At 43.2% G+C, this 18616-nt stretch overlaps 1 protein-coding gene across 3 annotated transcripts in view; it reads left to right on the forward strand.

Moving 5' to 3' along the window:
* DMTF1 (cyclin D binding myb like transcription factor 1) overlaps positions 1 to 18616 on the forward strand; it is a 28494-nt gene that overhangs the window by 8411 nt on the left and 1467 nt on the right. For all 3 annotated transcript variants that reach the window (XM_081879136.1, XM_081879138.1, XM_081879137.1), the window contains 14 exons: positions 463 to 585; positions 1105 to 1199; positions 1718 to 1832; positions 2541 to 2617; positions 4313 to 4470; positions 5946 to 5978; positions 7391 to 7500; positions 8476 to 8704; positions 9610 to 9761; positions 11250 to 11465; positions 13256 to 13341; positions 14565 to 14723; positions 15975 to 16361; positions 17629 to 17773. In XM_081879136.1, the coding sequence (XP_081735262.1) occupies positions 463 to 585; positions 1105 to 1199; positions 1718 to 1832; positions 2541 to 2617; positions 4313 to 4470; positions 5946 to 5978; positions 7391 to 7500; positions 8476 to 8704; positions 9610 to 9761; positions 11250 to 11465; positions 13256 to 13341; positions 14565 to 14723; positions 15975 to 16361; positions 17629 to 17773 (2085 nt within the window). The remainder of the gene's footprint in view (positions 1 to 462; positions 586 to 1104; positions 1200 to 1717; positions 1833 to 2540; positions 2618 to 4312; positions 4471 to 5945; positions 5979 to 7390; positions 7501 to 8475; positions 8705 to 9609; positions 9762 to 11249; positions 11466 to 13255; positions 13342 to 14564; positions 14724 to 15974; positions 16362 to 17628; positions 17774 to 18616) is intronic.

The following is an 18616-nucleotide window of genomic DNA, read 5'->3' on the forward strand; positions in this document are numbered from 1 at the left end:
ATTTGCTTTGGTGATCCATCCATTTATTGTCACATGAATTTTGGTCTTCCGTGTTTAGCAGCCATTGGTTTTATGCATTTTAATTGCAGGTCTGTGCCTGTTTTAGAAGCATTGTTTGAGACATCCAAGCAGACATACCGTACTTGATGCCTCTATTAATGTGGAATTTATTGAAATATTTATAGTACTTACAAAGTTATTTACAGTTGTGTTCATAGGTATGTAAGAATACCATCTAACAGCAGGATACCTGCTCCAGAAGCTTTAAACATTTATTCTAAAAGCATAGTTACTCAAGCGATTTTATATATAACAAACTATGAATATTTTTCAAGCCACAGGTTGGGAATTGCTGATATAGAAGGTACTGTACTTGCAAAAAGCATTTAAGCAGTGGGAAAGTGCTCAGCAAGCTTTCCTTTTAAGTTTCATTCACAGCATTTTTTCTGTGTGTGTGTTTAGAGGCAGATGAAGTAGACTCTGAAGACAGTGTCGAACCTCCACATAAAAGGCTTTGCTTATCATCTGAAGATGACCAGAGTCTTGATGACACGACTCCATGCATTTCTGTTGTTGCCGTTCCAAGTAAGTCAGTCACTGCTAATGGAAGGCTGAAGGAATGCAATCCGGAGTCCAGTTCAGAAAAGGACTTGTAGAAATATGGGCCTTGCTTCTGCAGGTGAGGGGTGGTTTAGTTTCAGATAGGGCATTGAAGTGGCAAGAAGGCAAGAGGATGATGCCCATGCGTGATGACAAATGGTCTGTGGTTGGACTTCTTTCTGTGAGCTGCACAAGGATATTAAATGAGTGTCTTGTAGTTTGAGGAGCAGCTGGCAAGGAGGCATGACCCCAGTGGGAGATCATTTAGGGAGCACGGACCTCACCCTGCATGTAGGAGAGGAAAAAATTAGACCCTCTGGTCTTGGTGGGATATTAGGATCTTGCTACATAAGATTTTTTTAAAGCAGAAGCATGCTTACTCAGAAATACATCGCACAATATTCAGTGTGAGACTTACTTGCAGGATTACAGCCTCAACGTATGCCATAGATTGCAAATGAGATGCAGGTGCTGTGCTAATTTTACATTTTGCATATTCTTAAGTTTCAGAAAGTGACCAGAGCTTTGAGGTGACTATGACAGCTACCACTGAGGTAGCTGACAATGAGGTCAACGAAGGGACTGTGACTCAGATCCAGGTACTGCTTCGTTATTTGGTTGCAGGTTTCTAAGCAGCCAGCTGCTACTAAAGTGGTGTGCAATAAGATAAACTATAAACTGTTCCGGATGGAAGAGTTGCCCCTCTCCTTCCCCCATGCACTGTTCTGGGGGCTCTTCGATTTCAGGGGGCCATGCTGGGCCAGCAGAAGTCCTTCCCCAGGGCTCCCGTGGGTGAAACACATCAAGTGAATCCCACCCTAAGACTTCATGTTCCATCTCCTTCCTCTCTAACCAGCGTGGCCTAAATCTTGGGGATGATGAGAGTGGTTGTCCGACAATATCAGGAGGGCCAAGGGTTCCCCATACAAGGCAGAATAAATGTAATGCTTAAGGTTGCATGTTTGATTCAACATAATCTGTGGGGATTTCAGTGTGAAATAATTCAGAATGTAAGTGCTTGTGAGGTGGCTGCATCATCCTTAATTCATGATTCTTAAGGACTTCATGAGAGCAAATGTTAATTTGGAGATCTCCTTTATTATTTTACCTTCCCCAGATTCTCCAGAATGAACAACTGGATGAAATCTCTTCTCTAGGCAATGAAGAAGTGTCGGCAGTTAGTCAGGCCTGGTTTACAACCAAAGAGGATAAGGATTCATTAACAAACAAAGGTAAATTCACATTCTCCTGTTTATCTCTATGCCTGTTGCGTTTTGATGTGACATCAATTGACGTGTGCCTACCCAGAACAAACTTAGTTGGTCTCTAAGGTGCTACTAGACAATTTATTTATTTATTTAAAGTACTCTTGGGCATCACAAACATTTATCATATACGGCAAAAACACAAGAATTTTTGTAGGATTGCTTTGATACAGAATGGCCATATGCTTCGTTATCATCATTCAGGGAAAACATACTAAATTTGATTTATATTTGACTCGCGTAAGCAAATGGAATTTTATACCTTCTGTTGCATTGGTTTCAGCCTTTTTACTCCTTTGCTGCTGTTTGGCAACGTTGGAGGCTTCTTCTTTACAAGTATTAGGCACAATCCATTGATGTTAGAAGCTTCCATTTTCTCTACATATAGGATTTATTTTTCTGAAGATGTTGTGTGCGTGTGTGATAAGCCTGTTGATAAGTGTTTGTTAGAATCAGGACTACAGATGTAATGCTGTTCCACATGGGCACCTGCTTGGAGAAGGATGGGAAGGTTATGCTGTTTAATTTATTGCCCTGTTTAGCATTTTTTTCCTTTGGCTAGTAATGGAAATTTGCTTCCTGATTTCTTCACTGGCTTACCTAGCTGTTCTTCCTAATGCTGAGTACTTCCAGTGATGTGCAATTTGTGAAATAGTGTCTTCTCCATTTTCTAAGGTCATAAATGGAAGCAGGGAATGTGGTCGAAAGAAGAAATAGACATTCTGATGAGCAATATACAACGCTATTTAAAGGTTTGTTGCATTCAGTTAACCTACTGGTTTCAGTAGCCGAAGGGGGAAAGTGCCATTGGCTAAGGGGCCTTTCACTTGCGCAGGATCTTGATACAAGCTATTAATGTTAATATTTTAACAGCTTCCTCAAACAGCCTTTGAATAATTTCAGTCCTTTGAAAGTACACGTTAGGGAGAAATGTACAATTATTTTGATAGACAATATTTTTAGTAGGCCTACTATGCCTCAGAATTTAAGTTTTTCAAAAAGGCTTTTTAAAGCTTTAGCATAACATTGTAATAAATTGCTGGTCATCGTCAGCCATAGGAGAAGAAGGAACATGTGGAGGGAGAATTACAAGCAGCCTCTACTCTCTAAGCAGCCTTAGTTCTCTTCCAAGCAACTTTTTAAATTCCTCCGTTGTTTCATTTTCTTATTACTTTCTGCAGAAATCCAAACAGCGTTCTATTCCAATCTGCCACAATTTATAGAATGCAGCCAGTTTTCTTTGTGTCACTTTATCAGTATTTGCAGTCTCACCATGATAAGATGCTTTGTCTACCCAAGAACCATCATGCCTTGAGGAATGGGAAGGTGTAGCTTTCAAAAAACATTTTGGTACCTTGTAGCTCTTTGCTTTTTTACCATTTTTAACTTAGGCTTGTTTTAAAGTTTTTATGTAAACCCCTTTTGTGAGGTTCATTTGACAAGCAGTATATAAATATCTTAAATAAATAAATGGGTGACTGTAGAGTCCTCTGTTTGTTCAAGGGGTTATTGGTTGTAATAAACCAGTGGATCCTAAGATAGGATACAATGGTACCTCGGGTTACACACGCTTCAGGTTACAGACTCCGCTAACCCAGAAATAGTACCTCAGGTTAAGAACTTTGCTTCAGGATGAGAAGAGAAATCGTGCTGCAGCGGTGCAGCAGCAGCGGGAGGCCCCATTAACTATAGTGGTGCTTCAGGTTAAGAACAGACCTCCAGAACGAATTAAGTTCTTAACCCAAGGTGCCACTGTATTGTAATATTTCCAAGCCTTGCATCCAGGGATAGTCATTGCAAACAACTTCCCTTACTTACTGTTTTCTTAGTTTAGCGACCAGTTTAGACAGACTTCTTTCTTAGGCTTTCACTAGTTTGCACCTTAAAGTAAGCCATGGTTAATAACTGTAGACAAGTGCTCCTTGTTCATGTTAAGCCATTAACTGTGGCTTATCATGATTTGCAAACTGGTCTGATATATTTAACTTTGCTGATCTCAGGTACTGAAAAATAATATTAGTTATATGAGCATCTTATTAAATGGGCATTTAGAACCTTAAACGACCATATATATGCAAGTTAACAAAAACCAACATGAAGCACAGGTACAGAACCTTTCTCCTGTCCTGTCCGTTTGTTTATAAAACGTAAAAAGAACAAGTCCAGTCACTTGGGATCTCCTGCATCACTTTTTTTTTTAAGTTCATGTCTTCCCAAATTTCATATCAATTTAAATGCATTGTAACTTGTTTTCCAAATTTTGAATAGAAACTGGGCATTTATAGTCATATTTAATTTTTTTGAATAGCTAATGATAAAAAGTCATTTGGTCACATTTTCAACATTCAATACATAGTTTTGCAGAGCTTGTTAACAAAGTATCAGTCTTGATCTATTGTAAGATGTTGGGAAACTTAAATTTGTCGTCCAAATCTTGATGTGACTAGGCACGTGGAATAAAAGATGCCACTGAAATCATCTTTGAGATGTCAAAGGATGAAAGGAAAGATTTCTACAGGACCATTGCATGGGGTCTGAACCGGCCTCTCTTTGCTGTTTATAGACGAGTACTTCGCATGTATGATGATCGAAACCACGTTGGCAAGTATGAAACCTCCTAACATTTGACCAAACGGTATGAGAAGGGTTAAGAATGGCCTGGGGGCCCTTTTAAGTCCTAGCACCATGTTATGTAGGGCCAGAAGAATCAAGGTGGGGGAAAACAATGTTGAGCCATGAAGCCTCGGAGGAGTACATTTCTCCAAATTAAGCACTTGCTTAATGTTCACCATTAGTAAGTTGACAATCTCATATGATACTTGAACTCTGCTTGTGGCAGAGCCATGGGAATAAGTCATACAACATTGCCATTGCTGCAGCAATAAAACTGCTAGTATATTTGCAAAGCTGAGCCGGGTCCATCATGGTTTCAAATTGGGTGGGGGAGCATGTGTTGAGATTGCTGCATTGCAGGGGGTTGGACTAGATGACCATTGGGGTCCCTTCCAACTCTACAAGTCTATGATTCTGTGTAGGACTTCACACCCATATGTATGTGTATCCACTGTGTGTTGGACAAACTGCACTCAGATTCTTGATCAGATACGAGGTTCTCTATAGTGGAGGGGTACATGAGTCCAAGACTGGCTCCTGGACCCCTTCATGTGTACAACCTGCATGGTGGGGACGTGTGTGGAACTCCCGGGCCTTTTGGCTCAAGATAAGGGTTATCAGTGCTGCTTTTTATCGTATGCCCAAATAGATGAATAATTGGTAGTTTATACCAACACAGTGGGTGGCATTGTGGTCTAAACCACAGAGCCTAGGGCTTGCTGATCAGAAGGTCAGTGGTTTGAATCCCGGCAATGGGGTGAGCTCCCGTTGCTCAGTCCCTGCTCCTGCCAACCTAGCAGTTCAAAAGCACGTCAAATTGCAAGTAGATAAATAGGTACCCCTCCGGCGGGAAGGTAAAGGTCGTTTCCGTGCGCTGCTCTGGTTCGCCAGAAGTGGCTTATGTCATGCTGGCCACATGACCTGGAAGTTGTACGCCAGCTCCCTCAGCCAATAAAGCGAGATGAGCCCCGCAACCCCAGAGTCCTCCACGAATGGACCTAACGGTCAAGGGTACTTTTACCTTTACCTTAATGTAACCAATAGTTACATTATTTTTCTGCTCACTTCAGAAGCTGTATCTAAGCACATACATGGATTTTCATCTTTAATCATGACACTGGGCACATGTGACTATAGTTTTGAATAATACATTGGCAAGATTAATGACCATTTGGTATGTCTGCTCATTATGGGTAGGGAATCCTACAGAACTTAAGAACCTTGTCAAAGACTATAAAAATTGCTTTCTCTTCTGTGCCTTAACATCAGGTTAGTGTTGGTAACAATCCAGTATGGCATATTGCACTTTGAAATTCTACTTTATTCTGAAAGTTGCAATTATATTTGCCTTTGTGAATAATGTTACATATTGTGTGCTGTGCTGAGTCCTAATGAGGGGAATTCAAGAAATTGGTGGAAATTCTATGTGTGTCTGTTAATTAAATGTGCTGTTTGTATATTTCACAGGTACACTCCTGATGAAATTGAAAAGCTCAAGGAGTAAGTTTTATTTTGCATTAATCAGTGTTTTGTGAACAGTCTGGAAGAACCTTCAGTTCTCTTTCCCTAAAGTTGTGTGCAGTTGGCAGCCAAAGGCCCATGAGTTTACTCAGGCTCCTTAGGTTGCCACTTGCCAAGCACCAGCTTCTTTTAAGAGGAGCCACAGTGTAGTTTGCAGAAGGGGAAGACACAGGCAAGGAATAACAGGAGTGGGCATGCAAAGTGAGCATTCCCAAGTCCTTTTTGCAATTGCATTAAGCTTTCAGGGCAGGCTCTCTTATTTGTGTGGAGCAAATAACTAAGCTGCAAGTGCTTCATTGATCTCTTGCACAGCTTTTGGCGCTCTCTGCGATTTCACACTACATCTCCAGTGTCTCTTTCTTTCCCCATTCCTTGTTAGTAGCAGTGGCCTAAGAACGACATAGAATAGGGCTTAAGGACATGTGAACACCTTCCTGTGTAATCGAGGCCCCATGATATCTGATAAGAACCCTAACATCCTTTGAAATTGGTACCTATTATCTTTGGCTGCATTACCAGATGCAATGGTCTTTATTCAAAATATAATGGGAGGAAAACCTTTCAATGCTACAGATTCCAAGGCAGTAGTCAAAGGATATGACCAGCTAGTCATTTCAAAATGAAATGCAGCGATGCAGTCAGTTGTGAAATACAACAATACAGAACTAAGGGTAAGATTCTGTATGCTCACATGCAATAAATACAGTGATGGTTGGCTGAAAATATGTTCAACTTCCCTTCTCCAAAAAAGGAGTTTAATGCAAGCTTTGGGTTCTAGACCTCACAGGGTGTCCTGTGAGGCTTCAGAGTAAACTCACTGTGGAGTGCAGGGATTCACATGTCCTTAAGCACTATTCTATGTCGTTCTTAGGCTGCTGTGAGTGCAGCATTTCAGGGAAATCGGTTTTAGAATGATTTGATGTCTGTATGTGTTGTCAGAGAACAGAATTCCAAAGCAGGTTAAAGATAAAATATGAAGTAATCAATTATTTGATCATTACAGACAGTTTGAGATGTAGAGGTGGTTGTTTAAATGGGGTTGCTAAATAGGCCCCCTATACCCAGCCATTCCTTGAGGCGTGATCTGGCTATGTTGATGTATTAATTTGATCTACAGATTTGTGCTTGTTTTAAGAATGTGATTTTATTTTTTATGTTGTGCTGTTCAACCAGCATGCTCATCAAAAACCCAGAACTGAACAAACCATTAGTCAGAATAAGCTCCCACCCGGAAACGCCCTGATTCTTAATTATTTTAAGTGGGTTATATTTGTATATAGTTGGGACCCCCACCCCCTGGGCTCCTCTAGAGGATGGGCAGGACGTAAACCAATAAATATATACAATTGAAATGCTTTGCACACCATGCTGAATACACTTTTTCCGTTTAGGCTACGGATAAAGCACGGCAATGACTGGGCGACTATTGGAGCTGCCCTCGGAAGAAGTGCTTCTTCAGTAAAAGACCGATGCAGGCTGATGAAGGACACCTGCAATACAGGTACAAGTAATATAACAGTTGACATTCCCAATGGATGCACAATTGACTTGCAGAAAGTGTATCTCATAATCTTCAAGACTGTACATCTCAGGATTGCTTTAGAAATTTGTTCTGTCATTACTAAATAGCTAAATAATTGATTCAAACTATTGGAGGGACAGGGAGATGAAATTGTTTATTTAATATGTATCCTGTCCTTCCTTCCTGAAGAAGGGTCAGATGTGCCTGTTTCAGGGACTCTGGGCAGCAGCATCTAGTGCATATTCTTCCCCAAGTCCACCAACGTTTGTGTGGGAATCACCCATATCCCGTGAGCTTCCTCTGTGGTTTGAAACACCCTTGGCGGTAATGGCTCTGGCCCTAACTCAGAGACAAACAGCACATCTAATTTAGGACTTTACACTTTTCAATGCACATATATTGGTTCTTGTACTAAACTTCATCTGCCCCTTTACTGCCCATTCTTAAAATGTTGAAAGAACCTTTTGCACGTTTGCAAATGGTACAACAAATATACCTCCATAGAAGGTTGGCTAAATTGTTGAGGTGATACAGGGAGCCTCCAGTCCATTGCCAGGCTTCTAAAAGCACATTTCTCTCAAATAGGCCATGGGAGAGGTCAGAGCAGTTTAAGAATCTGAAGTGTGATTGCTGGAATCAAACAGAGATAGGAAATTAAATAAGAACATAAGGGCCCAAGCCAGTGTGATGTAGTGGTTAGAGTGCAAGATTAGGGTCTGGGAGACCCTTGTTCAGATCCCCATGGAGCTGTAAAGCTCACTGGGTAACCTTGGGATAGTGACTGTTTCTCAGCCTAATGTACATCACAGGATGGTTGTGAGGATAAAATGGGGAGAGTCGTCTGCATGCCACTTTGAGCTTGGAGGATAGGCCGTATATACATCTAATTTTTTATTTTTAAGTGAAACTGTTTTTCATTGCCATGTATTGTTCCCTACTTTTTTCCCCCTTCAGGGAAGTGGACAGAAGAAGAAGAAAAGAGACTGGCAGAAGTGGTACATGAATTAACCAGCACAGAGCCTGGGGACATTGTCACGCAAGGAGTGTCTTGGGCTGCTGTGGCAGAGCGAGTTGGGACGCGGTCTGAGAAGCAGTGCCGTTCCAAATGGCTCAACTACCTAAACTGGAAACAAAGTGGAGGCACCGAGTGGACTAAAGAAGATGAAATAAACCTAATCCTGAGGTTGTGCCATTTTCTTGGAAAGCACATCCAGGGATGGGGCAGCAGGGCTGGGGGGAATTTAAAAAGACAAAATCAACATCTCTGTCACTTTGATTTAATACTTTAGGCACCTCTTTAACAATGGCCGCTGCATTCCTTGTTCCCAGATACTTTAATCTTCTTGCTATGAAAGTATAAAGATTGAAATCATAGAATCATAGAGTTGGAAGGGGCACCAAGGGTCATCTAGTCCAACCCCCTGCGATGCAGGAATCTCAGCAAGAGCATCCATGACAGATGGTCCCCCAGTCTCTGCTTTAAATCCTCCAAGGTTTTTCTGCTTCACCACACTGGGCAGTTACACTGCAGGCAGCTGACAATGTAAGCTTTGGGAGGAGAAGAGATAAATCCTTGGACACTAAGGCTGCCTATAGTTACTAGTCATGATGGTTATATGCTGCTACCTTCAGACTCAGAGGTAGCCTGCCCCTCAATACTAGATGCAGGAGATCAAATCTCTCTCTCTCTCTCTCTCTCTCTCTCTCTGTGTGTGTGTGTGTGTGTGTGAGAGAGAGAGAGAGAGAGAGAGAGAGTGTTATTACCCTCAGACTCTGCTTGTGGACTTCCGAGACGTCTGGTTTGCCACTGCAGGACGGAATGCTGGAGAGGCTCTTGTCTGGGTTTAAGCCATTCAGTCCCTCAGCCTTTTCAGGCTTTGGGCCTCCAGTGACACTGCCCAAAAGGAGGTACGGTGGCGGCTTCTGTGATGTTGACCACAGTCCACCAGGAATCACTCTTGAGACCACGTGCCATTTGTTGCTGTGCAGTCTTACTAAATCTGATTAAAGCAGGAGCTACATAACATTCCCTCTGCGCTGGAAGCTGTCTTCTCTAACACACACTTCTTTCCCATGTAATCCTGTCAGAATAGCAGAGCTAGAAGTATCTGATGAAAATGATATCAACTGGGATCTGCTGGCCGAAGGATGGAGCAGTGTGCGCTCACCCCAGTGGCTTCGTAGTAAATGGTGGACGATCAAAAGGCAGATCGCAAACCACAAAGAGGTTTCATTTCCTGGTAAAGTGTTAAAGGGTTACCTTACCTGCTCGCTGTTTGTTTGCTGGGAGGGTGGAAGAGAGTAGGAAATAACAGCGCTTACATAGCCCTTAAGAGTGCTCCACCTAATTTCCATATCTTGTAATCCTTTCCACAGTCTTTTGAGGTAGTTTATTATTCTCCCGAAATTTTCAGATTGGAGGCTACATTTATCTTAGAGTTCATTACAAAGGTGAGATTCAAACCTCGAACTTTTGTAGAGGTTCTTCCTCTAGGATTGCTGCTACTAATAGATGTAGCTTTCCCGAAAGAGGAAGGAGAAGACTTCATGCAGGAAACGGTAACAACAGAAAACTACTGGAGAAGCGTGTTGAGGACTAGACAGATAGGAGCTTTGAATAACCTATGCAGTTGTCCTAAGGCTATTTTGTGCAGTTATCTCCCCAGCCATCCTTGTTGTCTAAGATAAGGTATTAATATTTTTTTATTAATTCCTGTGTTGACTCATTTGGTTTTTTTATTGCCTTTCTCCAGTTTCAGTGGTCCTGACATGGGTTATGAAACTAAAAACTTTGAAAAAGCAAAGGCATAAAGTGAAATCTTTATTTTAGGCTGGCTCTTGACATCTAGGATTGAGATTGTAGTGTTTTGAGGTTTTTGTGTTTGTTAAACTTCTCCATATTTAAATGAATATTGCATGTATACTTTTTCATAAAGTCTGTTTCCTTAAAAATAGCACATGAACACACACTCATGCATGCATACAAAGTAATAAGAATAGGGCAAATAACAAATTTAAATACATAAATAGATATTGAGGGACATCTAACTTTCAATGGGTGTACTTGTGAGTATGACAAATGCTGGACCCCACCCATAGCGGGGTGGTGACTCTCTTGTCTCTCAGGTTGTCCAAAGAAGTCTGCCACTCCCCAGTGCCATAGCTTGGTGGGGGTTAGCCAGGACTTTTGCCCCGGGTGACGCCTCCGGGGTGGGGGTGCTTTGAGGCTCCTAGCCTACCTGCCATTGCACTGTCTGGGCTTCAGGCAGAGTGGCTCTCTGCTCTGGGGGTGAGTGACTGAGTGGGCGTGAAGAGGAGAAAGAGAAAGAAGAGAATGGAGTTGGCTTGCATGCCCAGCCCTGCCCATTCCTAAAAGTGAGCGACCCTCCTCCTCCTTCCCCTTTCCCAAAGATGGGATCCCCTGTCTGGTTTTGCAACGGTGAGAGTCTTCTGAAGCAAGGTTCCCCATCTTATTTGCAAACAGTTCAGGAAGAGGATGTGGGCAGACTGATAGATGTGCTTGCCTCTGACATTAGGAAGACTAGGTCATTTTGATTTGCCTGATGCACGAAGCTCTTTACTCGAGGTTTTTTTGGAGGGGAATAAGTTTTAATAAAGTTCTCATGAGGTTTGAACACTTGTCATACACACAGCTTTATTCCAAACACTTCTCTCTGTCTTTTGCGTCTAGCAACATTCTGAGTGACCCTTTTGTTTCCCCATTTCAGTTCTTATAAAAGGTCTGAAACAGCTTCACGAAAGCCAGACGAACGCTGCAGGGCACCAGCTTTCAGAGACGAAACCTGTACCTGGGTTGCCAAATGCTCATTCTGGTTCTGGGGTTCAGCATGTGCAGATTCGGGTGGCTCGCTTGGATGAGAATTCAGGCAATTCTCCAAGCCCCGTGGCAGCTTTGCAGATTCCAGTTCAGATTACCCATGTCTGTAAGTACCTCTGATCCCTCACTTGTTCCTCCTCCCTCCGATCATTGCCCTTCCTCAAATCAAGGGGTTTCCTGATTTTCAGAGAGAAGAGGATCTCTCTTTGGTCTGGCAAGAAGTTGGCCTGTAGGCTACCCCATACATAACATACATATGCAGCAAAGACAGAACACAGTATGTACATCATGGTTCATGCGCCATCGCCATTCACGTGGCGCAAGCAGTGAATATGGGTAACCATAAATATAGCCATGAGAATGTGAAAAGTTGGGCAGGCTTCTTGCGTTCAGGGAGGAAAAGGAAATGGCCTTTGGTTTGCTGTGGTTAGTGCTGCCCTGTGTCTGCTCCTGGAAAGGAAGGTAGTGGATTTCATGGCTCTGTTAGGCCAGGCTGGTAGCTTCTAAGATGGTGGGGGTTGCTAGTGGGGGTTTTGTGCCCCACCCACCCTGCCCTTTGGGATAAAATTGCATGTGATTCTAAGAGTGATACGGGAAGAAGGAGGGCGGCAGATGCAGCACTGCCAGTGATTTTATTTATTTATTAAATGGGGGGGGGGGGCAACGACGATATCCTGCCCTCTCAGTATTGCTTTCCAGACAGCTAACATAAAGAGTGAACATACAGAAAGTACTAAAGCTCCTGATTGTTTTATAGCTGCTGCACAGCACATTATATTGGATATGATCTATTTAAGCACTGAAGATTTCATCCAGTAGAGGACAGGGCATGCAGCCAGCACCTTTGGAAGAATGCAGAAAATTGAGGTTGAAGGCCAGCTACTTCACCCACCTTCCTGCAGGCTGAACAAAGGCAGACTGTTGCTGCTGCTCACAAAATAGCCTGAAGACGCCAGAGTGATTCCCTCTACTGAAACTAAGCAGATTTGGCCTTGTCTCTGAACCATACATAAGCTGCTCAGAGCACTGTGGAGGAAGAGAATCATAAACAAGGAACAGATAGGTAGCCATGTTGGTCTGCCATAGTCAAAACAAAATAAAGAAATTCCTTCCAGTAGCACCTTAAAGACCAACTAAGTTAGTTCTTGGTATGAGCTTTCAGATACACTCCAGTGTATCTGAAGAAGTGTGCATGCACACGAAAGCTCATACCAAGAACTAACTTAGTTGGTCTTTAAGGTGCTACTGGAAGGAATTTCTTTATTTTGTATAAACAAAGGAAGGCACCCTTTTCCCACACAGTTCATGTATTGACACACATGCCCCTGCTTTTTTCCATGGCAATGAGATTTTTTATCTGTATTTCTTAGTATGTTACTCGTGTGTAAGTGGTGATACCTCCTCTCCATGTTGAGCAGCAGACCAAAACCATTCAGGAGTTGGGTGCCTCTTTGGGCCACTTCAGATGACCCCACAGTGAGAGTGAGCCGTGAGTTGTTCACACACAGCTGCTCACATGGATTTGGTGACACCCACCATGAGAGCCTGCCGGGGGGGGGGGGTGTTTGTCCTGGAAATGCTTGTTTTAAGTTTTAATTAATCTCTGTGTAGTTATCATATGTATTTTTATCAACTGTTTTCCCAATGTAATTAGTAGTAAAAAAATTAGTGTTTCCCAGCTGAAGGATCACAACACTTAGAGAGGCTTATTTATGGCAAACAAACTGTTAATATGCCCACTAACTGCTTCGTTGTACTGGCAGTCCACTGTAGCCTTTGTCTTTCAATACTAAATTATGTGATTGTCTATCAGTTAAATAGACCTAGGGCGCGCGCGCTCTCTCTCTCTCTCTCTTTATAATAAAAAGGGTATGTTTCTCCCTCTTACTCCCATAGCTTCTGCAGATTCCCCTGCTGCTTCTGTTGACTCTGAGACAATAACTCTAAATAGTGGGACACTACAGACATTTGAGATCCTGCCAGTAAGTTCTACAGACCCCACACCTACCTGGTTTGATCTTTTGGTTTTTCAGACTAAAGTTTGAGGAAAGGAGCATCTCAATGGTGTCCTTATGGCAACATAAAGTATTATAAATTGTGTGAGGTTCAGTTAGCAGGATATTACAGCATAATATAACTGGAAGTTTTAAAATCATGCAAAACAACTTACTTTATGGTGTCACATTATCTGCATGCACCAGGGGTGGGTAACTGGATCCAGCCAGCCTTCCCTCCACTGGCCACTTTGGGCAGGCAAGTCAAACTTTAGAGGAAGAATCAGGAGCACTCTGAAAAGTAGGATTGCCATCCCTCTGGCTGGACGACTGGCCAGTCTCTTATGGAGCACCTGGTTTCTGCAGGGCTATTGGGATTCTCATGGGAGAGTGTTGGATTACTCTGGAATTTGGTCTGGTCCAGAAAGGTGCTTCTTATGTTCTCAGTTCTTGGAATCATGAAACAAAAGAGGTCTTAATGTTATGACTTAACATTAAGAGGTCCTAATTATGCACATCTTTCTTTTTGAAATGTAAAATGTATTAGTAGACCACTAAGATATTAGTTGTTGTTGTTGTTTTAAAGGCCATACAAACCTGAAGTCCACCTGTCCCTGTGTAAGAAAAATGATGGTGCTCCCTCTTCTCCTCCTCTTATGCAGGAGTCTCAACCCCAGTTGTCTGACAAGATAAATCAATAGGAAATGGGCATCCTTCATACCTCTTATCCCAGCTAGCTGGGTTAACTGGTAGATGCCAGTGGTCAAATTCCAGAGAGCCTGGCACATTTCAAAGCAAGGAGGGACTTGCCTTTCTGTGCAGTGGATGGAACACTTCCATTTCAGAGCCATGTAGTCTATTGAAGAAGGTTGGACTGGAACTCGGGAGACCAGGTTGGAATTCCTCCCTGACCATGAAGTCACTGGGTGCCCCTGGGATAGTCCCTGAACCAAGCCTATCTCACAGGATGGCTCTGGGGATAACATGGGTGACCGCAGGCACTGCCTTGTTCTCCAGGATATGGACATTCTCCTTGTGGGGAGAAAGGAAGGACATGGGGGGGGGACAGTTGTCCTACATTTCTAGGGTTATTTCAGTTACGCTGCATTTAGGAACACAGTTTACATTTTGAGTCTAACTTCCTCAGAGTCAATGTCCTTCATGAGTCAGTTGCAGATCACCCTCCCATTGATCTTCCTTCTTCTCTTGAGTCTTTCCATCTTCAGCCCACGGGGACTCCAGGCACGTACTTACTCCAGACAAGCTCCACCCAAGGCTTGCCTTTGACACTGACCACCAGCCCAACAGTGACCCTCACAGCTGCCACGGCACCAGCCTCACCAGACCAGATCATCGTCCACGCCTTATCCGTAGGTGTCTCGAAGGAGAAACTGGAGCGATAAAGGGCGGGGGGGGGGGCTTGGAGTTGCTGCTAGTCAGCTGGAGCAGCTGCGCTGCATCAAAGAAAACACCAGTGCAGAACAGTTTTGACTTGAATGTATTTTCTCCGGTGAAAATCCTCTGCAGCGTTAGTTGTGCTAGTTGTGGCAAGGGACAATGATTTAGGGAAGTCAAATCTTAAAATGGTGCCCATCATACCTTGGGGTTCAGCTTGATGGGCTGTGGGAGGGGCATTGTGCACACAGGTTGCATTTAGCAGCATCAGAGTTGTGGCCTGAATGGACAGAGCCTCAGACCGACCCTTGGGGTGAGTTCTACAGCCTTTGGAGCAATGATGGTCCCTCAGTATCTCTCAGGTGTCCCACCCAAACCACTGCCAGCATGCCACTCCTGAGGTGCCTGGTTGATCCCAACCCTTCTCATCTATTTCTGAAGCTTTTCCTCTGACAGATCCGTCTCTCCCAAGGAAGTCAGGGCTGTGCCTTCCCCACCCTTCATGATCACAATAAACACACAGTAGTAGGTGCTCATCTCAAATTTTGTTTATTGATGTCTGGCGTTACTTCTCACTATTTTGTAAAATATAATGATCAAGGGGGGTGAGAAAATTCAATCAATATATATTGAAATAATAAGATTGGAACATTACTAAATTCGTGTTTTTAAAGCCCCAAATATGAATGTTTGTGATAAGGCAGGTTTATAAGAGCATAACATAGAAGCCTTTGAACCGCCTGCTGGTTCCAGCCAGTAGCTCCTCTCATCCCACATCCTGCTCTCACGGGGGCCGCCCAAAATAAAGAGACTAGAAAGGGCTTTGGTCTCATTCAGCAAGGTTCTTCTTGGGTTTAAAAAGCTTATAATTGGGAGAGGGGAGGGCGTTACAAGGCCCAGAGCCAAAAGACTGGAGCACATTGTAAAACTCCCACTGTTAGTGCAATTTGGCTAATAGAAAAAAACTTAATGTAAAGCTTATTCGTTGAGTATTTGAACATACCTTTTCAGGAAAATAGAGTAGATGTCAAGTTTTTTATGTGATTTAGTAAATAGTGAAGAATGGGTAATTTTGCATGCAATGTTACGATGTATGTACAGTGGATGTATAGAATAATTTAAAATAAAATGCATAGTTGGTCCCCTTTCATCATTGCTGAAGGGGCATAAAGAAGTCAGTCACAACACTATGTGGCACTTATCAATTTTGTGGCCATTTCTCACAGCCAGAACACTTGCTGAACACCGGTGACAATGTCACGGTACAGTGCCATGCACCAAGTGTCATAATCCGCACTGTTGCAGCAGAAGAGATTTCTCCCTCCGTAACCCAGGCAGAACTTGCTGTTGATTCAGACATTCAGCCCGTTAATCTGGTGGACCCTCCAACGGCTCTGGAAGCAGACGCCTTTCCAGAGGACATCCATCAACCCAAGCTGGCTGTGGAAGAGCAGTCTGCATATAGCGAAGACGACTCCTCCAAATTTGGTGGCAGGAGTAGCAGTGAACTCATTGACAGGGTCATGGCAAGAGCTGGAGGAGAGATTTTGCACACGGATATCAAGTGTGAAGAAGATTGTCGGTCTGACTTAGCTGGCACCTACGTTTCTGAGGTAAGGAAAGCAGTACTTAGCAGCATGAGGATTTGGCACATGGCTGGATCTGTAGCAGTTGTTTTTGAGGCTCAGCAAGTGCAACTTCATGCAATTCATCTTTGATATTTTAACCATGTTAAACAAACCTGCTTTGTGCTGGTACACTCATCTGAGAACTGACTGCAGCTTCCCGTGGAATGCGTACTCCATGGAAAACACCCAAGTTTGCAAATTGAGTTTGCGTGAAAGGGCCGCAAGAAACATTCATAATTGCTTTTGGCCAATTTGTACAAATTGCTTATGCAGTTCTCCAAGGGGAGATCATCTTAAGGTGGTGCATTCTTGGCTCCTGTGTGCCCTTTGGTGTTCCTCATTGCTTCAGACAAAAGTGAGAGAAGTGCCAAACATTCAGTGATGAGAACATGCGTGAGAATGGTCATGAACACACATGATCCTGGTTCAAGTACATATGTGTAGGGAGCAGGGAATGAAATGTCAGCACCTCTGAGCAACTTGAGAAGTGGGATAATATAACTCTAGAATATGCTTTGTTCAGCCCCTGCATCTGAGGTTAAAACGTCGTCAAGTAGCAACATGGAGTGAGATGCCTGCCTGGGGAATATTGCTGGTTAAACTGGAATTGTGGTTTACGTGGACCGATGGTCCAACTTCGTATATGGCAGCTCTTCAGTGAATCCATTTCCTAACTCTTCCTGGTGGTTAAAAGAAACCAGCAATTCTCCTGGTGGCTTGTGGCTGTTAAAAACACTCAGAAGTAACTAAATAAACCTGCCCTTGAAAGCTGCTCTCTTTTCACTGGGGAAATGGCATTGGAGTGGGGAGAACTAGGTCTCCTGTCCTCCACTTCCACTGTCCCAGCCCCCCTCCCCCCCAACCCCTTTGCTTTCAGCTTCCATCTGCTTTAGTTTAGCTCTTACACCAATTTAAAAATGCATTACAGATCATTGTTACTTAAGCCCTGGCACTTTTATTCCGGGTGAGATAGGTGACGGATGCACTGGTAGGTCTTCTTCAGTCTACTTTGTAAGTAAGTCCTCAGTCATCCTTGCAAATAAATCTAGTAATTGTTCTGCCACAGTTCACAACTAAGAGACAAAGCATTTTGCTGTTAAAAATTGCCATCCTCCACCCACAATGGTTCATTCAAAGCAAGCAATTTTGCACAGCACTTCATTTATTTGCTATTGTGGACTTTTTTAAAAAACAAAACAAAACATGTTTCTGTTCTGTAAACACTAGTTGAAAAATGCTGGTTTTCACACAGGATCTCAGTTCTCCAACGACAGAAGAACAAGTTGAGGCGTCTCCCATGGATGACACCGTCCTCATTGTACCTTCGCCCCATGGCTTTATCCAGACATCAGATGACATAGACAGCGAATCCGTTTTGCCCCTAACAACACTAACAGGTAACTTGTGAGGTTGACACAGCAGCCTTTTTTTAAAAAAGCACAAATTTCCTGTGTGTGCAGCAGTGCTGTTTCTGAGTGATTCTTGTGAGAAGCCCAGTGTAACTGGACCAGTTCCAGCCCTCTGGATTGTATCCTGCCCTCTCTGACCATGTCATACAAGAGATTCTGAAATCTTCCAGGTTAGAACCAAGTGCATTTCCCCCATGTCTGGATGGGGGCAATTTTAACTTCTTCTAACTATTGCTAGTTGAAATAAACGAGGCTATCAAACCGTGGTTTGACTAGGATTCCTTACTAACCAGTTGTGGAACTGTGGCTTTTTCCTCTGCTCATACAGCTGAGGAACTGTGCTTTGTTCTAAAGCAGCTTTCCATCATTCCCAGGGAGGGAGAAAGGAAAGAGAGCCCAAGCCCTAAGCTTCCTGTGATACTCAACTAGCTTACAAAGAGCAGTAGGATCACACCTGTAATGGCAGTTGTGCTTTGAGCAAAACATTTCTGGAAAGTCACAAGGGGACTTTCCAGAGCCACTGTTACCGCAGTACAAGAAACTAAGACTATATTGATGTGAATAAAGCAACAAAAAGAATTATGCTGAAACCTTGCTGCACATGCCACTGATTCAGATCCCCAAACAGCCAGAGTTTGTCTACTTCTTTACTTGTGCTTTGCTGGCCGGCCACATCCATTTTGGGGCAGAAACCAGGGTGGGAGGCAGGAGAGATCACAGAAATGCTCCCCATGGGAATGAATAGAATGGAAATTGTTATGCAAATGCTCATATAATGAATGATTTCCAGGGAACACAGTGTGTTTGGTAAGCAGGACCTGCATGTACAGT

This window comes from Podarcis erhardii (assembly GCF_964252035.2).
Source record: "Podarcis erhardii genome assembly, chromosome: 10".
NCBI lineage: Eukaryota > Metazoa > Chordata > Lepidosauria > Squamata > Lacertidae > Podarcis > Podarcis erhardii.